Source organism: Ictalurus furcatus, chromosome 21 (assembly GCF_023375685.1).
Source record: "Ictalurus furcatus strain D&B chromosome 21, Billie_1.0, whole genome shotgun sequence".
NCBI classification, from domain to species: Eukaryota; Metazoa; Chordata; class Actinopteri; order Siluriformes; family Ictaluridae; genus Ictalurus; species Ictalurus furcatus.
In genome coordinates, this window is record NC_071275.1 from 10,467,237 (window position 1) to 10,488,304 (window position 21,068).

Here is a 21,068-nt window from a genome sequence, read left to right on the forward strand (position 1 = left end):
GCGCTGTGGTGAATTGATTCGCAGGACAACGGGAAGAGGTGTTTGGATTCACTGTAGTCTTTAATTTAGAATTCATTCAAGAGGTCACAAAATATGTCCCTGAATTCAAGACAAACATTTTCATAATTTTTCTTTTCCTCCAAAATACATGGCATGTTATGTACATACATTTTGGCTAAAAACTGTACAAAATACCCTGTTTTTCTGTCCACAACACCGTAAAAAAAAGGTCATTATGTGCTTGACAGTGTTCGTCCTTCAAAGTGCCGAGCTTACCGACCCCCCACCCCGACTCTCGGATTTTACACTTTCAAGGCTGTATTACAACATGAGCCACAAATCACGGCAACTCTAATTAAACACTTAACCTCTAACACAAAGGAAGAAAAAAAAGAAAAGAAAACGTCACCAGTGAACACCCTTTCCGAGCAGACACAATTTTGCTGGCATAACATTAATAAATAAGGAAAAGGGGTGAGGACGGGTCAGGTTACGTCGTAACATGGTGACATTTCAATGACCTGGATTATTTTACGAATCGGCCGCAAAAGATTTTTTCTTTCTTTCTTTCTTTTTTTTTCAAATTAAATTGACCAGAACTGGCCTCAAATCCCAGATGGGTCACCCGTCGTCCGTACGTGACATCTCGTCAATAATTTTCTCGTTGATCATATTATTTAGCATTAAACATTCACCAAGAACTCCTTAAAATACTAAAAAGCCACGAGTTCAGGTGAGCATCACTTTGAAAGCTCTCTCCTCTACCAGTTCTTTTTGGGGATTATTAAAAAAAAAGGACCTGAGTTTGGGATTAAATTAGAAAAGTGGACTATATCTAAACTATCTAAAATATCACTATATAACTATTAAAAATCACTATATTTATAAAAAGAAAAAAAAAAGTGCTGATTATCAGTTTGAGTGCATGTAAGGTGCATAATCAATCATTTTTATATGTATTTGCTTATAGGATAAAATAAAAGGTGGTGGATTTGGGTTAATAACGACGGACAGTAGAGCCGAAAAGCCGTGCAAAAGGAACCGAGACCAAGACGCCGATTATCCGCTTTAAAAAAAAAAAAAAAAGCAAAAAAAAAAGAGGGATTCTCCCAAGTATAAAGTGTATACACGTATAAGACTGGTGCATTTAAGGGCGAAACGCTCAGGATACGGTACACATGCCGTGGTGGTTTGGAATCGAGACACCAGATAGAAGAACAAAAATATAATCACAGCTTAAAGCATCAATAGACAGTGCAACTGGATTTTAGGAGATCGGCCACATCGGAGCAAGCAAAATAATCACGAAACGTAATCACACCGGTCAACACCAACCGATGTACACGTCAGGTTCCGAGGGTCGCGTCCTCATATAAAACACAGTGAAACCCAAACTAGAGCTGCGACTGTACAAATATAAGCACAGAAGAAATCATTACTGAAATAAATGTCGGTTTTGCTGTACGGTAAAAAGATTCACAGTTGTGTGGTTCCAACGTTCGGAACAAACGAGGTTTGAGCGGGTTCTCGGGTTTGTTCTTGTACTGACGAGACGCCCGACATGTCGTCACGTCAGGTCACCTAATGGCAGTGACACAAACTCCGCCTCTATCCTCCCCCTTTACCGAGTGCCCAGACAGTAACAATGATTCTGCTCTGTGAAAAAGGGGGCAGAGTTTTTAACCTGAAGTGCTAAGGGAAGCAGCTTCAGGTGTCAGAGGCGGGGCTGGCGTCCTCTGAGGGGCAATCCTGGGCAGTTGAGCTGTCTGGAGCGGGCAGTCTGGGAGAATGGGCCGCCGCGTCGCTTCCTTCCAAAACAGTGGGGTTACAGTTCACACATCCCTGAAAAACACAAGCAATATATGATTATTTGCTCTGTGAAAATAACCTGTCAAAACTGGCACCCTTTATTTACAAAAAAAAACCAACCCCAAAAAAAACATGTTTATGGAGCCGCTTACTCGTGTGTTTATCTCCTCTGGTACATTGTGATGGTGGATCCAGGAATGTACCTCAGCCAGCTCCTCCTTCTGGCCTGGAGTGAACCACGGCTGCATGGGCTGCAGGAGGAGCAGCTTCTCCCGGTCCTCCTTCAGAACCTGTGCCTGGTCCCTGTACACAAGTATAGACATATAAAATAACATAACGCCCATGCTCACACTTGCACACCTACACATACTGTACATACAGACACACAACACACACACACACTTTTTGTCTGCATAAAGGCAACTAGTGAGATTTGACTTCCAGTTAGGAGAGTCCGAATAAGAAGGCGCTCGGTCAGTCTACATCTCCATCCACAAACTGTGTTAAGTCACCTCAGCCAGCTGATTAGCAGCGGTCTCATTGTGAACCGTCACCTGGATTCACCTACCTCAGGGGAAACAGGGTGGACAGTGCAATGAGACAACTACCTCGGCGAGAGTGACTGGCCGCGCTAAACTCTTTCCCCTGTGGACAGAGATGACCCAGACAGTAATGTTCCTTTCATGTTCTCGCACGAGTGACAAGGCGCTCCGACTGACAGAGACACACCCTACGGGCCTGCCTGGGCTCGGGTACCTGGGACGGATCTGATAGGTCATCATGACCGGCTCCGGTGTGTGCTGGATCATGGTCCAGAGCGAGTCCTCCATGCGTTTGTCGAAGCCGGAGCGCTCTGGTGCATCCTGGCTCTTCCTGGCCTTACGGGACGTGTCTGATGAGTCGTTGCTGGCGAAGTACTTGCTGCTGTTGCTGCTGCTGCCTGTCAACAGCCGGAGGTGTGGGTCAGTTCAAACAAGCACAACAACAACAACAACAACAACAAAGACACACAGCGTGGAGTGAATGAAACTGGAATAAAATCAGGACCTGTAGCACGTCCACTGCTTTTGCGTTTGCTGTGTTAAGTTAAGCCACGCCCCCAAATCACTGCCATGATAAGGAGACACCGCCTTACCCAGACCGGTTTGGAAATCTGTATGTGATTTCGTTCTGTACCTGTATGGCTGATGGAGGTACCGTTGGAGCCCAGGCCTGAACCTGAACCCAGAGAACCCCTTGATTCTCCAGATCCGCTACCCGAGGCGTTGGAGCCAGTCCCGGAGCGAGCGTCCTCGTGCAGCAGCAGGTCCAGGAGCACGCTAGAGGTGGACTGAGCGTCTTGATTACCCAAATCGCTGGGATTGTCCTCCTTTAAAGCCGAGACATACAGTCAAACTCTTGCTTTTGATAGTCAGTTACTAGTTTTACTACTAATAATACTAACTAGCATAAATAGAGATCTCATACTAAACCTCGGTATTAACCTATCATCACGTTTCCCAATCCCAACACGTTTTATTCGGAGAGTCTACCCACCTTGGGGTGCTGCTCGTGCAGGCTTTCGGCTCGGCCCGTGTTGCTCTGCAGGGCGTTCGGATTGGGCAGCTCCTCCTGCAGCAGGTTGAGCTGTAGAGGACTGCTGGACCTGGAACTGGAAAAGAGCGCTGTGGGCTGAGCGCCGTCCACGTCCTCTTCTGGCCACGGGGACGAGACGGGTGAAGACAGCAACGCTCCAGTGGGCATCGAGCTCGGGCCAGTCTGAGGAGGTGGATTGTCCATCAGGGACGTGAAGGAAGGATGAGGAAATGGAGGAGGAGGAGGCACTAATCCAGGTGGAGTTACACTGTGTATACCTGGCATGCCCGGTACCGCCTGCGGATAGATGGTGTAGTTCGCTGGGTAGGGCACGATGACGGCCATGACGGGGGACATGAAAGGATTCATGACCTGCATGACCGGCTGCGTCTGTTCGGGTTGCACCGCCACAGGAAGGCCGTGTGGCTGAACGGGACCAGGATGAGGTGGGACGGGGTAGTAAGGGGGCTGGACGGGCATCAGCACAGGTGAGAAAAAGTTGGGTTTGGGTCGGGACGATTCGGACAAGGAGTTATCGGGAACGGTCGAGGTCGTCGGCAGGAAGTGTCCAGGCCGCGAGCCGTCACTGTCGGACGAAGCCTGAGGCTTTGCGCGCTTATGTCTGGGTTTGCCTGAGCAGGATCTGTTCCAATCACCCGTGCTCAGGGGCTTCATGACACAATCGCCTACGAGAGAAAGAGACATATCGTCGTGGGGTTAGCGTGATTTTTTTTTTTTTACTGTGAATATTGCTTTCTTTTTGAATGAAGAAATTCATTACTTTATTGAGGATTTTTCGACATTAACATATTTAACAATTAATACGTAGGGAAACTTTTCCAAGCTTTGACCTATTTAGCAACAGTAACCAAGCACGGTTTGGGCGGGGCTTGGGATTGGTCAACTATCAATCCCGCTGTAAGGGCTGGATTTAGCACATTTTCTCTCATGGCTTTGCATCATAGTAGCCTAAAACCTAATGAACAACGCGAGAAACATTCTAATTCTCGTAATAAATCAATAACTGCCCACGTTCGTGTATAAATCAATTCTGAACATCCAAACACCTCTGTGGTTGGAGTGCGCCATGCTGCTGTTGTCCTGCTGGAGGTAGGAGCTATACGGGCTCTCCAGGATGCGATGTCTGAAGCGGTCCACGTACTCCTGCTCCTCCTTCTGCGTGTGTGCGGAGAGCACCTCCTTAGTCAGCCCCACCACATGGAACTCCTCTGGAGCCGTGGCGGCGGAGGAGCCGGGGGCCGGCCGTGATGGCGCAGGAGCCGGGTCGGCCGGTTCACTTCCCATCGGCGCATCCTCCAGAGCTGTCACTTCTGAAAGAATCAGACGGAGAAAACGATGAGCGGCTGTATTTAGTAACTCAGACTGAAGCGCTTTGATGGCTACTAACCAGATTCAGGCTGGGGGACGTGCACAATGGTGCTGCTGTAGCTGCACTGGCTGGTCACAGACATCACGCTCATAGCTTTAGTGGACAGAGTGATGTCAGTTAGCGGAGCCCCAACCACGGCTGCCGTTGTGTGCGCTACGGTCAATGCGGATCCGGCTGAAACCTGGCTCTCCAGACCGGCACTTGCTTTGGTTGCCTCTACAGGGAAAGAGGTTTAATTAATAATAATAATAATAATAATAATAATAATAATAATACGGTGGCATCATTTGAAAAATGACACCGCTGTTAAATGTACACCTCTTTACCGTCAGCATTTGCTCTGTCCTCCAGTTTGGCCGCAGGTGTCTTGTCTTCCTCGGATGTGGTAGAAGAAGAGGAGGTAGCGATGGACAAGGATTCACTTTTCCGCTTCAGGGCAGGGCCACTACAGCTCTCCAAGTATCTGCAGGAAGTAAAGGAGACATCGTTAGTAATAAAAAATTTTTTTTTGAAAACTCCAAGCAAAGTCTAGAAGAGATCTGAAAATCTGATGTTTGAGAAATAATATGAAAAAGAGACCGTTTTGGATGTATAATGTTATAGTTTAAGTAATAAAAATGGTAATAAAGAGAAATAAAACACTTCAGAAGTCGAAAGTGGAATAACTGTGTAACACCGAAGTTGATTATTATTATTATCTCCCACATTGTCCCCATTATACCACAGCAATTTGCAGACAAATAGGGTTTAAAAAAAAAAAAACACACATTGTAATTTTTGTCCATTTACAGTTACATTAAATGTTGTCGAACATCCGCATCTCTCCTGAAGACGTCGGAAAACCTGAAGTTTTACCTACGTAAAACGATAAACAAATGTCTCCTTACAGAAAGCCTGAGGTTTGCAGCTGCACTACTGTCAGAGCTGCTGTTCTAAAAAATTCATCAACACCTCCTAACAGTCTGTGTGTGTGTGTGTGTGTGTGTGTGTGTGTGTGTGTGTGTCTCACCTAATGATGCTGTCCACACAGTTAATCTGCTGGTAAGACGGAACGTGCGGCTGCTTCCTGTGCGAGTCCTCGATGGAGCTTCGGAGATGCTGGACCTGTAAATGCTGAAGGACAGGAGCTGGAGTTTCTGCAGCACACAGGAGGAGGGTTAGAGCGTGTACACACACACACACACACACACACACACACACACACAGAGAGGACATAATAAAAAAAAATTCTACCAGGGTATAAAATATAACGTGTGAACATACAGTGTGTACGTGCTTTGCTTTTTTTTTTTACCTGTGCTAACTTCCCCCGCCGCCGTGACTTTTCCCCGGGAGTCCGGATGCACCTGCTGACCACCACGCTTCATTTTATTAACATTAGCACATATCGGCCGGAGGGTCACCTATAAAAAAGAAATAAATAAAAAGCAAAACACCAGCTCAACAACATTATATTGGTAGTAAATACAGTGCATGCAATCTCAGGGGAGATTTTCCTCGCCCCTGCAGCCTCTGGCTGGCTCATCAGGGATCTAAACCTACATCCAGGATTTCCGCATTGTGACAACGTGTACTATTCAAAGTGCTTGAGAAGTAAAATGAACTGGCAGTGGGGTAAAGCTGGGCTCACCGGCTCTCGGTGTGAATCTTCCCACAGGTTCCCGTTGCTGTCGCTGGACGAGGCTACGCTGATGTAGTGCTCGTGGGAACCGTTACTGCCCAGGCTGCCGTAACCACTTGAGCCGTTAGTGTGGACCGGCTGAAAGACAAACACGTGGGCTTAGCATATCTTTGCGGCGTTTTGCCATAAATTTCTGCATATCTTTATATATATATATATCTGCATATGTTAATATTTTGTGCCTCTTAAAGGAAAAATCCTATCTTCAGTGGTGTCCCTTTATTTTGTAATATGTGTGTGTGTGTGTGCGCGCAGAGTCTCTCTCACCTGAAGGAAGAGCTTATAGATCATGGCCTGCAATTCTTTGACATCTTCCAGCATGATGGGAAGTTCTGCTTTGCTCCGTGCAGCAAACACATCTTCATTCAGAGGCCCTCTGTGTGCACACACACACACGTATAGATTCATTTTTTTAACAAAGAATTATTGCCTTAACACTTATGTGAAAGTCTCTGAGCGTTTCCACTCTTACGTGCGGACTTTGTGCCTGCCGATGATGAAGGCCACCTTGCGGCTCCAGGGGTTGACAAAGCTGGACCAGCTGGTGTCCAGCGTGACGTAGTCTCCGTTTTGACAGCGGAAGCGGATCGGGGAATGTTCGAACGGCGGCTGGCCTGCGTATTTCAGAACTGCAACAGGAACAAAACACACAAAAAGGAAAAGAAAAAAAAATAATCATCCACTATACAAATAACAATACACGTTTTGTCATTTTTCCGGAATGACTGAAACAGAAAGTGGATTAGAGTAAAGTAGCGCTGATTTATAAAGCTTGGGACTGATTTGGAACAAAAAGCTTTAGAAGATATAATGTGTGTCTATATCACTTTTGAGTACCGAGTTAGTAAGAGTTACGTAATCAAAGGCAAGAAATTAAAACGCATACTCAAAAATAGTCCTTAAACTTCTTGGCTAAATAACTCTTGATGTACACGACCGGTCAAAAGTTCAGACACGCTCATTCTTTATTTTTATTTATTCCCCCCTACATTTTAGAATAATAATAAAGTCATCAAAACTCTGGAGTAACACAAATGTGACTATGGGAATTATGTCATGATAAAAAAAAATCCCAAACAAATCAAAATAATTTAATATTTTAGCATCTTCAAAGTCTACGCCCTTTTCGCCAAGAATTTCCAGAAACGTATTCTTGGCATTTTCTCACCCGATCTCTTGAGGAATTTCCCTGAGATGCTTTTTAAACAGTATTAAAGGAGTTCCCACCTACGCTGGACACTTATTGCCTGTTTTTCGGAATATTTTGCTCTGAGTCGTTCGTTTAAAAAAAAAATTATTTTGTAAATAAAATGTTCGTTTTCTAATGAAAGAAACAAATACGTCGGCACGATTATATTTTGTCTACGACGTTTAATCACACACCTTCAGATCAAAAGCTTTTTAAGATCATGAGAAACATTTCAGTCGAGTGTCCACAAACTTTTGACCGGTAGTGTAGAAAAACGGCGATCGATCAATGTTCGTAAATCGATTGTAAAATAGATGGCGCTTTAATATTAAAGACGTATTGATGTTCAAGTGTAATTTGGTGTACGAGTCGCACAGTGCGTAGGTACGAGGTGAAAATGCGTATACTTTTTCGATGCATGGCCAGCATGAGGGTGCGGTCCTCAGGGTGGAGGCAGGTCAACACCGACGTCCCTATCAGGTCCTGAGGGAGGTAGCCAAGCAAAGGCACAGCACTGGAAACACACACACACACACACACATATACACACACACACACACACACACACAGCACTGATCACAATGATCTTGTTCCTCAGCGTTAAACTAACATTCAATGTCACATTGTTTAAACGTTTTCATTGTGCCTAAAGGTCTCGCACCCTACAGGAAACACTCACCGGTCGTCTACTTCTAAGAACACACACCCTGGAGAGTGTGTTGTAGTGAAGATGCGCTTGTCTGTGGGAATCCGGGGAGCTGCGGAGCAACAGGGACCGCTTTTAAAAACCTTGTCGAATTGAATCTATCGTTATGTTCATAAAGGTGAAAGGTCACAACCGTCTCACCCTCGTATCCTGAGATTATGCGCTCGGCCAGAGCCAAGCAGCACGGATGTTCCTCATCTCCGCCCAATCCCTGAACATTCAGCAGGTACGGCGTGATACGGAACGGGTTGTAGCGCATCTCGCTGTCACGGTCCTTCCCTCCTCTGCACGCACACACACACCAATTTCAGCACAAAACACCAAAGGAATATTTCACTCCAAGTAAAAAATATCAAAGCTGAAGATTCCTGGTCGTATTTGCAATGACAAATGACCTATTAATCCTTAATCATAATCGTTAAGCGCTACTTCAAAACTAAACGCAAGAAATCCTTCAAAAACCGGGCCGATAGAGCAGAGTCCATCAGACGATCCGTGTCGGATTATGAAAAGCAAACCAGCACTCTATGTGTTTTCGTTTTTTTGGCAATGACGACAGACGGAGCTCCCACCGCTAAGGGTAAACGACAAAGGAGCTGTCAAATTAACAAATGAAAAAGTGGGTCACCGCATAATGAAATTACACCCCATAATACACCAGGAAAAACTCTAAAATATTACATAAAACCTCTATAATATTTGATATAAAATATCAAATTCATCTTTAACAAAGTTGTAGGCTACAGCTGTGAAGAATTTCCTCAAGCACCGACAGTTCCGGTCCCTTCTCGAGGAAATGGACCGCACCTACCACTTGGCGGTACGTGCGATCAGGTCAGTTCCTATTCTCAGGTTTAAATTTTTTCCCCCTTTGAAAGGAGCGCACTCAATGAAATGAGAGAAACCTGGCAACCTCGGAGATGCGAATCTGAATAAGTCACGGGGAAAAATCTAATTAAACACATGTTTGGATGGAAAAAAAAAGATTAAGAGGCCGTACTCTGGGTGAACACGGCCCTTGGTTATGAGTCACGCTGATAAGGCTGTAAAGGTAATACGAGGACATTCAAGACTCTGACCTGATTCTGCAGAAGAAGGACTTGACTCGGGCACATTCAAAATGGACTGCAGCTACAGGAAGAGAGAGAGAGAGAGAGAGAGAGAGAGCGAGAGAGAGAGAGAGAGAGAGAGAGAGAGATGCAAATGTAAAATTAGGAAATATCTTTAGCAAATTTGAAATCACACTTATCCCTGGCCAATAACGAGACATACTGGAAATCTAGAAACTATATATCCACTACATTTGTGTTTGTCAAGGGCTTATTATTTTACTTATTAGTTCATTTGGATATGGTGAACATATATTGTCGATACATCACATCCAAAACGACAAGGGCTGCATCATGTGAAGTACGGGATAAAAACGCTCTGAGGAAAATAATCAGTGATGCTACGATGTGATTAAATGGAAGTTGATTATTTTCCTATAAAAGCACTTCCAGAAGTGTTTTATTCCTCTTATACTACAACAATTTGCTAAAAGATTATAATTTTTTAAAATTTTATTGAAGTGGGGAAAAAAACCCTAAAATACTTCTGATCTGTTCATAGTTACATTTAACACTGTGGAATGTCTGCAAAACAAGTTAGTTCCTGTTCTCACTTACGGTATAGCAGCTATAAACAGTCGTTCCCTCACCAGCCTCTCTTTATTCTCTCTTGAAGTTAATAGGAAAAAAAAAACAACAACACAGCGTGTCATTTTACCGAGAAACAGCAGAAGTCCTCTGTCCCAGCGTTACCTCTGACTGTTACAAGGAGCTAACACTGGAGACTCCTTCCGTAAACGTTAAATAAACGGCTCCTTACAGAAAACCTATGTGCCACATCGACATTCATACCCGTACGCGTTCCTGTGAACGAGCTGTTACTATAGAAACGATTGTGTGTCAGATCGAGTGTGATAATATAAACTGTTGACACCTTCCGACCAATCAGAATCCAGAATGGAATAAATATAACATATATTTATTTAAGAGTTCTGTACAATTGATTGAGCACTGATTACATCATTTGTAATAGCGCTTTTTAGACCGTTTATATAGCTTGAAAACTCATCGGATTTATAAATGAATTTGTTCTGAAAGAAATGATACTACACGTTCTAGGGGAAAAGGGTATTTTTTGGTTGTTAAACAAACTAAAGTTAGCAGAAGGCTAAAGATCTGAACAAAACCCCAGGCAGAATATTTCTAAGAAGAGATAAGCGCACGGACAAGAAGCGTTGCCGTGTCGTCCCGTGTCCGTACTCACCGCTGTCTGTCCCCACGTTCCAGGGCGGCAGGTGCGGCTGCGCAGTGTGAGAGTAAAACACGTTGACATCTTGGTGAAACAGCAGCTCTACAAACTTGGCAGAGTCAAGGAACTTGCGCTTGCAGTTGAGGATGCTGGAGGCCTGCTCCGACGCGTACACCACTCGGCCCGTAGCCAGCGAAAACACCACCACAAACGTGTCCTGGGTGAGGAGGGCATGAACATATCAACTTACTCTGTTGATGTAGCAAGTTATTAAAACGTTATCATCAGTCCCTTCAGGATTTCGCAAAGAAACGATCGCAAAATCAAGCCCACTCTCTGCAATATTCGTTGGAGCTTGCAATTTTTTTAAATTACAGCAGATTTTCCGCAGATTTAGGCCAGGACGCGTCATGTGACGTCATCACGGCGTGCATTAAACCAAGGCACCCTTCGACTCACATGCTTTGAACACGAGTACAGCTAAAAGCGAGAAACAATTTCGTGTAACTGCGATTTCTCCAATTCGAGTAGTTTTCTGCATTAAAAAAAAGCACAGAAAACTCAGCATGTACTAAAAATCCGCAGCAAAAATATGGAAAAAAAACCAAAAACGCAGCAAAATCAAGTATTTTTGGAGGCAACATCGACAAAAAAAAACATCAGACTGGTTTATTCTTAAATAATACAGTGCAGTACATGAACGACTGAATCTTTGAAATGCATTGTACAAGCTTCACTTCTTCATTTTACACTGAAAATATTAGACTTACAAACAAAATATTCATCTCAGGAAGAAAGTTTAGTCTGATGACTTTCCAAAAAATACTGAAAAAAAAAGTGTCATTATGAAAAAGAAGAAAAAAACCAAGACGGGATAGGGGCTAGGACGCCTTTCTTCTTACTAAATGCCGGCAGTGGAGTGAAACATGCGCTGGAACAGGTTGCCAGATTTGTGAATTCACCTATATTGTGAAGATTTTTAGGTGTACACTGGCTGCTTCGTTGCAAAATGGCCTTACTGTATTTTTGAGTGTGTGTTCGGACGTGATGCTCTCCAGCCGCTCCAGGCTGCACACCATAGCGTCTTTTCTCTCTTCCAGTCCGTTGCACATCAGTAACTTGTAGTACTCGCTGTTCGCTGCAGGCGGCACCGGGGCAATGAAGAAAAAAAAGAAAGAAAGAAAGAACAAAAAAAAGCTGGCGTGAGCGGCGACATACCAGAAACACGTCAGCGTGTGACTCAGACTGTGGGTTAATGAGCATGTTGCTGGAGTGACATAACGGACGTTATAACAGGAGACACAAGCGTGTGACAAACACTGAGGGATTTTGGAGCATATGGTTTAGATGTTTGATCAGTGCTCATATTTCACGTCAAGTTTCAAGTTTGATAATCGCTCAGAAAAGCGGACTTTTATGATCACATACTTTACTTGCAGATTCTGCAAGCAGATGTTTACTTTGGCTGTTTCTCAGAGCCGACGCCTCTTTTTTACACGGTCCGGTGTTACATAATCAGCGTCTGTTCTCCGTAAGAGAGTCACTAATCAAATCGCTGACTCCGCCCAGAAGGCGGCGGACATGCTGGTGTGGGAATTCTTGTTTTTTTTTTTAGCATTCTTCCATTATCCTTACACAGTCACGGACAGCGAACAGGACTAAACCTGATTTCAAAATTGCTTGCCTATAAACCAAATGCAGAGAGAGGAAAAAAACCTTAACACTTCGGCTGGGAAGGTTTCTGGCTTCCAGGGCCATAGAACTTATAGAAATGACATACACAGAAAATTTATATTAGTTATGCATTTCTAAGAAAAGGGTTAGGCTGGAGTTGTCTCAATTTTGATTGGCTGATGCACTTAGCCAATTAAAATTAACTTCTAAGAAAAGGGCTCGGTTGGAGTCTTCACTATTAAGCAATTACAATTATGAGAGACGTGTGTGTGTGCGCTTACCTTGTACTTGCTTGACACAGTTAAGGGCGTAGTTCAGAGCCTCCACAGTGCTGGGTTTGCTGCGGCTCCTCTTCTCCGACGGCAGCCTCTTCTTCATCTCCTGCACCGTCTGCATCATCTCCTGGTGGGTGTGGTCTCGGCCCTGCTCCGCTTGCTCGCTTTCACACACACACACACACACACACAGATCACAATCTCAGCACTCAACAGCCTTTACTGCAACCTTTACTGCAGCCTGATGTCAAAACATCTGAGACAAATCTTTCTTAAGACATTATAATTCTGTCCATCCATCCATCCATCCATCCATCCACATCCACAGGGTCGTGGGGGAGCCTGGAGCCTATCCCAGGGAAGGTGGGGGACACCCTGGATGGGGTGCCAACCCATAACAGGGCACAATCACACACACACATTCACACACCCATTCACACATTACGGACAATTAAGAGATACCAATCAGTCAATAATGCATGTCTTTTGTACTGGGGGAGGAACTTTAACACACTGTGTTGTTATTACGTCATTACCTCTTGGTGCTGCCTGATCCTGCGGTGCTCCCGGGACTCCCATTGGCCGAAGATGAATGCCGTCGTGTTACCCTGATGCTATCATGACTGCCATTCATCTCCACGTCCTCCTGACCTTGCTCTCCTCCGGAAGGTTCTCCGCCGCTCTCCTCAGCCGTGCGCCGTCCTTCTCGCTGCTTGTCCACCTCCTCGTCCTCTCCTGAACCCGATCCGGATCCCGACGCCATTCCGGAGATCGACCGGCACCCCCTGCCCGCCAGTCCTGCCTCCCTGTCGGCCTGCTCCACCGGAACGCCTTGTTCCACGTGGCTCAGATCAGGAGAACCGTTCACTTCTCCATCCTGGTAGTTGTCTCCACTGAGCATGCTCTGGTTGGTCACGCAACCAAATGGTCACTTGGGGGCTATTTGGGAATTGTTCTTGACGCTGGACCAGTCAACACTGTTATTCTACGGCGAAATCCATCTGTAAGCCCTGAGGATGGAACCCTCACTTAGTCCTTAGTGTGAGTAAACAGGATTGCGAAGCCTGTAAGAAGAAGAAACTGGTTAAACAGCGAAATGTCGGATTTAATTTAGCATCTCATACAAACGATGTGTAGCTTAAGCTCTGACTCAGTTCTGCTAATACAAGTATAATCAGATTTTACTTTATTATCCAGAGAACAGCAAAACATCACTTAATGCCAAAATGAATTCCTGGTAAATTGTTAAAAAACAAACAAACAAAAAAACAATTAAAAGACTAATATCCTGTTAGACTAAATTACGACGCTTTAAAATATTTTTTAAATAGTTTTTTAATAAGTAAAAAAAAAATGCACTAGAATAACATTTGAACATTTTTGGGGTTTTTTTTGGGTGATGCTCCAATATTATTAGGTTACTATTTATGCAGTTTATTAGTGTGAAATTATTACAAATTATACAATTTATTTTACATTTCATAGTCATTTATTCTATTATGTTGTGTTAATTTTCTGTGTGTTTGGGAAGAATGAAACAAACAGGGATGAAAATGTTTCCTGTGATACACAATTGAGGGACTGATATCTTTACATGAAAAATAAATTCTCAAAAGGAAGTATCAAGATTGATACAGAATGGTAGTTGAGTATCACTTACTTATTTTTAACAGTATAAATAATAATATATAAATAAATAAAAAAATATCTCCTTTGGGAGTGTTGTTCTTGGTAAACCCTCTTTACAAATCAGAATTAGCAACATGCTAATACTAACTCTACCTCAGACAGTGAATGGGTTTTTTTTTTCAACATTTAAATACAAAAAAACCTACATCTTGGTGGCATTTGTACCATTTTAACATAATCATTTATGACTTCACAAGCTTGTGGGGTCACCTTGAGTATTTTACATCACGTTTCAAAGCAATAAAACAAACGAGAAATAGCCAAATATCAGAAGTACCTTTTGTGCGCTAGTTATGTGTTGTTCGCTAAGTAGTCGAATCTTTGACGAGTCGACTCTTTTAGGTGAACTCGCATAAATGAACCGGGTTTTTATTTTTCTCTACTTTTTTGTGGGTGTACATAATGCACCTACACATGTGGTGTAATGTAATCACAATGCGTCAATGTAAACCTCTTTTCAAGATATTAATAGTGAAAATATACATATATAAAAAGATCCAGTTTAGAATAAAACGGAAAGAGTCGGCTCTTATTAGTGAGCCGAGACATGTGATTTGACTTACTGAAAGTTGAAATTATTGTACTCCTAGAGCTGTAAAAGATAAACCTTGTAAGTAAATATCTTGTACCCACCCTGTTTCAATGGTAAATGTTTATTAACTGACAGATCTTTAATATCCTAAGGGATTTTAGCACTTGAAACCATGTTGATAGAGGGTGAAAAACTGCTGAGTGCAAATGAAAAAGACAACAACAACAACCCCAGCTTACACAGCTCTAATTGATGTCAAGATACGAGTCTGCGTATTGCATCTGTATAGTTTTCACAAGGTCCGCCGTGAGCTGAGAACCTTGTCTGAGTCATCACTGTGGAGTGATGTTACATAACCAGCTTTCGTTACTCAGGGAGGTGTGAGAAGCTCTGAGGAAGGCAGGGCTGCTACACGGCCTGTGAGGAATACATACGCCTCGGATATGGGACCCAACGTGGAGTGTTTATTAGATTTATGGATGTGACAGCTGCAAATTTACGCTTCAGACTCATGCATGCCTGAAGATCCTCGTCTAAAATGGCAATGGGTTCCACACCGTGTGTGCTGACGGTTCCATGTGTTCATATAATGATGAAATTTGAATCCAACAATTATAACTCTATATACACCTACAGATTTTTAATCATTGAAGACTTGCATTAAGTTATGGGCACCCCCCTATAAATATGGATGCAAGACTTACATCAGTGTATTTTGATTTAATTTATGTGACCTGCCGAATCATGTCTGTAATTTCTGCCAAGGACTTAAAATCTAAAATGGTCTTGGCTAGATCTCAAATCTACTATTACACAGACCCCAAAGGAGGCCTTGATGAAACCTTACTTGGGTGTTTAAAATAACACTGTGCTCACTTTCCCATCTCTTCTTTGATTACTGGATCCGCAGTGGGAAGGATAAAAACCCTCTATGGGTAACCTGATTAAAACAAAAAAACAAACAAAAAAAAAACCCCACCACACACCACGTCTAGCTCTGGGATTAAACATCCCAGCTGCACCATGCAGACTCAAAGTGTCTAAGTGGCAGAGAAATACAACGTCCTTGTGTGCGGTTGTCAAGCCAATAAGGTCCAGGTTTGATCATATGACCTAAAGAGTACCTCAAGGTTTGCCTCTGAGCCCACTGAGGAACTGAGCAGTTCTTAGGAAACTAAAACACCTATGTGTAACGTTTAATCTCCTAGATTATCCACACTGTGATAAAAAATTGCACAAACATTCAAAAACATTCCCATAACCCATTCACCATTGCTAGAATTGACATTTTCATTTATAGATTTTACCCGAAGTGTTAAGAGCTTGTGTTGTGTCTAAGTCTGATTAATCTTGTGTGTGTACAGGGTGCGTTTGGGTGAGTTGATTAACCCGCTAGTAAAGCGCTTCCGTTTACCACTGTTCACCTTCAGCTCACATAGCTTACGTGGCTCAATTCCCCGCATTATTGAGAATGACTGGACTATTTGAAACACTAGAACTGTTCTTTCTAGATTTTTCTTCTTCAAAAAACATTGTTAGCGCTTAGTTGATATCCTGCGTGTCGTTTTTTCGTGTTTTAATTCAAATCATTGCCAGTACTTGCTGCACATCTCTAATTCGAATGTGCATTTTTATATCTTAAATTCGATGAATATTTGAAGTTCGAATTTTAACTCAACAGCCCTAGAGCGGACGAGAGGACAGATACAGCGCTAGCGATATTCCCATATTTTAAACATTTATTGACCAAATTCAACAAGCGCCCGTAGACTTCTATTACACTGTGTTTCGATTCACACACAGATTTCTGTTCTTTACTCGGCACAGGGAAAACGTGTTGAAATTATTGTTTGTGATAATCACACATGCACTAGAGAGGAAATGATTAACGATTAGATTGAAAAAAAAAATGGCGGAGTATCTGTTTAGCCGCTGTGCTACTACTATCTTATGCTGTTAAAACAGAAAAAAAACCTTCGACTGACACCTTGCTGAGCAGTAACTGAGACCTGGGTGTGTGCTTGTGTCCTGATTATTTTCCTGTTAAATACCTGCACACAAATAGCATTTGCTGGTAAATAAAGGCGCCCACTTCTGCAACGTGATTCGGGACAGATACAGAAGTGAATTCTCGGGTTACGAGGTCTGCTATTGTTATCAGCTCTGTGACAGGTTGATAACTCGTGCTTATATAATACAGTGAGCCATGTGAAGAGATCTAAGAAGAAGAAGACTTCTACTAAACTGTTTGGAATTATAATCTCACTTATATTATTAGCCTGGCCTTTTGAACTTTGGTTCAGGAAGGAAAAGAAGACTTCAAGGGATGCTGTCGTAGGAAAATAATCAGCCAATAACAGCCAATGATTACAATTTTTTAAATAAAAAAATTACATACTTTTGAACCCTGTTGTGAAACGTCTGGGAGAAAAAAGTTAGTTCCAACGTAAGTTATCACTTATGTTATAGCGGCTATAAGCAGTCGTTCCCCTCATCAGACTATCTTCATGTTGATAAGACAAAATTCGCAGCTTGTCTTGTTACCGAGAAACCACAAAAAGTGTAAACTCCTCCGTTCTGAAGATGTCAGAAAACTTACTTAAAGTTACGGCTTTACATCTGACACCGGAGACTCCTTCCATAAACCGTTAAATAAACGCTTCCTTACAGAAAACTTCACCGTGTCAACGAATTCACGAATTCATTTTTTAATCTGCTTATGTGGTCCCTGTCACTATAGAAGCGGTAATGTATTAAGACAAGCACATTAGTAGCTGCGCTACTGTCAGAGCTGCTGTTACGGATTCCGACCAATCAGAATCGAGAATACAACAGCGCTGTGGTATAATGACACATAATACAAAGGGACCAAACTTATCTGGAAGAAATGAGTTCCTTATAAGAGAAATACTAAAATAAGAATCTTTATAGGTTAATATAGGTTGCTGGAGGACAACAGCAGAAGTTATTCATGGTGGGTCGCTTTACATGCATCAGGTCTTGACTAGGGCTGCAACTAACGATTATTTTCATAACTGATTAATCGGACGATTATTTTTTCAATTAATCGGATGCAGGGACAAACTTTCAATACCATTTTTCATTTATTTTTAAATAAAATACACAAACTGAATGTTAAAAAATATAAACTTCAGACTAAAAATTTACATTAACACAACTATATATCGGTTTATATTATATACAAGTATTTATGCATTATTTTTTTATGGCTGCACAAAGAAACACTGATAATTAAACTACAGTCCTAAATTAATAATAAAATCTCACTTTCACTGCAGTTTACTGTTTTAATCAGTTCGTAGTTGCACTACACTGTTTATCGCCGGCATCCAAATTGCGAGTGAGGAGCAACGCGGCCTCATTACTAATAGATCATTTGCGTTATAATAAACGACAGAATAAACGACTGCAAACGTGCAAATACAGCTTTATAATGATAATAACTTGATTGAAACTGAACCTCGTTAGCAACTCGCACCAGTTACCCCAACCTGTTGCACACAGTGGAGCATTTCGGATATAAACACAAGTTTGTGTTCATGCATCACTGTCGTGCTTCTGTGCTACACAAGTTTACAGGTTACGGTCTTGTTCACAGAGTTTAATATAAAATGCTCCCACACACTAGACAGTAGAGTACATCATGCATAGTGTAAGTGTACAGTACATCATTTGGGACAAAACTTTGGTCTGTACGCGCCGATGCGTGTTTTCGAAACAGAAGTAACGCAACGAGTTAACGTGCCCCGTGCCGCCCGCAGACCGACTAATCGATAATGAGATTCGTTGACAACGATTTTCATAATCTATTATTATTGATTAGTTGTTGCAGCTCTAGTCTTGACCCTACTCAGCCCAGCTCTACATTACATTACATTCAGTACATATAGTACACACGCATATTTTGTGCCATGATGACTGACACAACATGACTCATGCACACAAACCATCTTGAACCACACCACTGTTATTGTCATAATGTTCTGCACAGCCTGACAACCGAACCTTCCTCTGAGTCAGTTTGATATTACAACCCCAATTCCGAAAATGTTGGATTGTCTAATCATAGCATATAAGGAACTTCCAAAAACGGCCTAGTCCTTCAACAGCAAGGATGGGTCGAGGCTCACCAATCTGCCAACAGATGCGTCAGTGAATAATCCAACACTTTGAGAACAACATTCCCCAAAGACAAATCAGTAGGATTTTGGGGGTTTTACATTCTACAGTGAACAATATAATTAAAAGATTCAAGGAATCCGCTCAAATCTTGGTGTGTAAAAGGAGAGGCTGAAAATCGCTGAATGCACATGATCTTTGATCCCTCAGACGTCACCGTCTTAAAAACCGTCATGAGTCTGTAATGGATTTCCTGACAATTTGCCACTGTATCCACAGATGCAAGTTAAGGCTTTACTACGCAAAGCAGAAGCCATACATCAACACTGTCCAGAAGCATAGCCAACTTCTCTGGGCTCAGTCTCATCTAAGATGGACAGTAGCACAGTGAAATCGACAAGTCAACATTTCAAATAGTTTGACTAAATAGGGCCAAAGAGGAAAAGGACCATCCGAGCTGTTATCAGCGTCAGGTCCAAAACCAAGTGTCTGTCATGGTATGTGGGTGTGTCAGTGCCCATGGTATGGGTAACTCGCACATCTGTGAGGGCATCATTAATGAAGAAAGATATGTACACATTTTGAATTTTGAATTTTGAAATGACTCTTTTTATTTGTTTTTTTTTTTTGTTTGTTTTTTTGCATTTTCCACACTATCCCAATTTTTTCGGATTTGGGGTTATAAAAGCTTGTCACTTGTGGAGGAATAGCAGGCAGATGGCGCACAAAAACACAACTTCAAACCATGTTTACTGCTAACCAGCTGTTACTGTAAAGCTTGACACACCCCTGGGGGGAGGCATATAAGTTTTCAGACCCTTTCATTGGATAAACACAAGACTAGTACAGGATGAGTCATAAATTTTTTAAAAATCATTTTCCCACACATTATACATATAATTTTTTTTCTAGTTATAGTATTGTATCTGTGTCTGTAACACTAAAGGACAATTACGAAACAACGATTTTGATTTCGCTTTAGAACTGAGGTTTAAGTTTTTTTTAAAGGTCACAGGATAAAGAAGAGAAACCAGTTTCTAAATGATGACACTGTTTCCTTGTTGTTGACGGTCTACAGGATAAAATTTGTAGAAAGACAATCCCCCTCCCCCCCCCCCCCGCGCACGCACGCACGCACACACACACACACACACACTACAATGCAGCAGGTTGCTTCTGTTTCTCTGATCATCACATCATATTACATCACTGCGCACATGGACCAGTCCACAGCACCATGACTGACCTGCAGTCTTTACAGGTGTATACTGTTATAATGACTGAATAACACCGGAAGTGCGTCAGAAAACAATTATACCGGAATTCAATTAGTGTGTTATTAAAGCAGGACCCACTGGATTACAGTGTTGGGTAACTAATCTTAGGCAGCGTGCTAAGCTTCAGGCCCAGAGAAGTTCAAAACAATCAAAACACAACATCTCATATCTCACACGAACACACCGACAATAAACCTTCCACGTGAAAACAACCGTCCGTTACCTCACGCGCAGACCAACGTGTGCGGGTGTAAAGTTGCGGCTAATAAGATCGCGCGTTTCTGGATTTTTCCGCCGTTAAACACTCCCGAAACAGGACAATAATAATCATCAGTCTCCTGGTTACGATCCATTAACCACGGGCTCGGTCCAGGCAGCACGCGCATAACTTTCTCCCTCTCTGTGTTGTTGTTCCTCGTTTCTAGTTTTCGCCCAGAACAGAACACGCATTACTGCAACGTGAGCACGGCCACTCCAGGCCACGCCCTCCCGACGCCCATTCGTCAGAGGCGCCGGCACGCACGCGCCGCGATTGGCCGCGACGCAGCCTGTGGGCGTGGTCGGGGTGCCGCGCGTGTAACTGGCTGCTACCGCGCTCACGTGTATCACCGTGTTACACAACGGGGAGGACAAAACAAAACATTCCCCGGCGCTTGGGAGTGAGTGAGTGAGAGATTCGTTAAGGCGGCGCTGCTGCTCACTGAAGCTCGCGCGGGGGTCGTGTAGTTCATTCAGGCAGCCGGTGACGTCACTGGACACAGGACGGGGAGACAGGTTCGTGGAGAAGGTTCCACACTGTGTTTGCATTTCTGTTATCGTATGCCCGAACTGCA

The 21,068-nt window shown here is 42.9% G+C and overlaps 1 protein-coding gene across 2 annotated transcripts; it reads right to left on the reverse strand.

Moving 5' to 3' along the window:
* Positions 1-41: 41 nt before the first annotated feature.
* On the reverse strand, positions 42-20,956 carry per3 (period circadian clock 3). 2 transcript variants are annotated; one of them, XM_053652691.1, is made up of 22 exons: positions 20,937-20,956; positions 13,134-13,661; positions 12,604-12,761; positions 11,668-11,786; positions 10,664-10,865; positions 9,430-9,481; positions 8,492-8,634; positions 8,324-8,402; positions 8,052-8,158; positions 6,928-7,084; positions 6,723-6,831; positions 6,405-6,533; positions 6,069-6,177; positions 5,784-5,910; positions 5,101-5,237; positions 4,793-4,990; positions 4,452-4,715; positions 3,346-4,070; positions 2,986-3,178; positions 2,566-2,749; positions 1,962-2,112; positions 42-1,842 (listed from the first exon to the last, which is right to left on the reverse strand). In XM_053652691.1, exons 2-22 carry the CDS (start codon positions 13,496-13,498, stop codon positions 1,708-1,710), a joined length of 3,843 nt encoding a protein of 1,280 aa, XP_053508666.1. In that variant the 5' UTR covers positions 13,499-13,661; positions 20,937-20,956; the 3' UTR covers positions 42-1,707. The 2 variants fall into 2 exon arrangements, with proteins under 2 accessions (XP_053508666.1, XP_053508665.1); XM_053652690.1 differs by lacking the exon at positions 20,937-20,956 and adding an exon at positions 20,459-20,743.
* Positions 20,957-21,068: the final 112 nt, after the last annotated feature.

Excerpts from the sequence above, each read along its gene's own strand:
- per3 (XM_053652691.1), bottom strand. The coding sequence starts at position 13,498 with ATGCTCAGTGGAGACAACTACCAGGATGGAGAAGTGAACGGTTCTCCT. Across the intron at positions 4,991-5,100 it reads GGACAGAGCAAATGCTGACG|AGGCAACCAAAGCAAGTGCC; the intron begins GTAAAGAGGTGT and ends CTTTCCCTGTAG. Across the intron at positions 1,843-1,961 it reads CAGAGGAGATAAACACACGA|GGATGTGTGAACTGTAACCC; the intron begins GTAAGCGGCTCC and ends TGTGTTTTTCAG.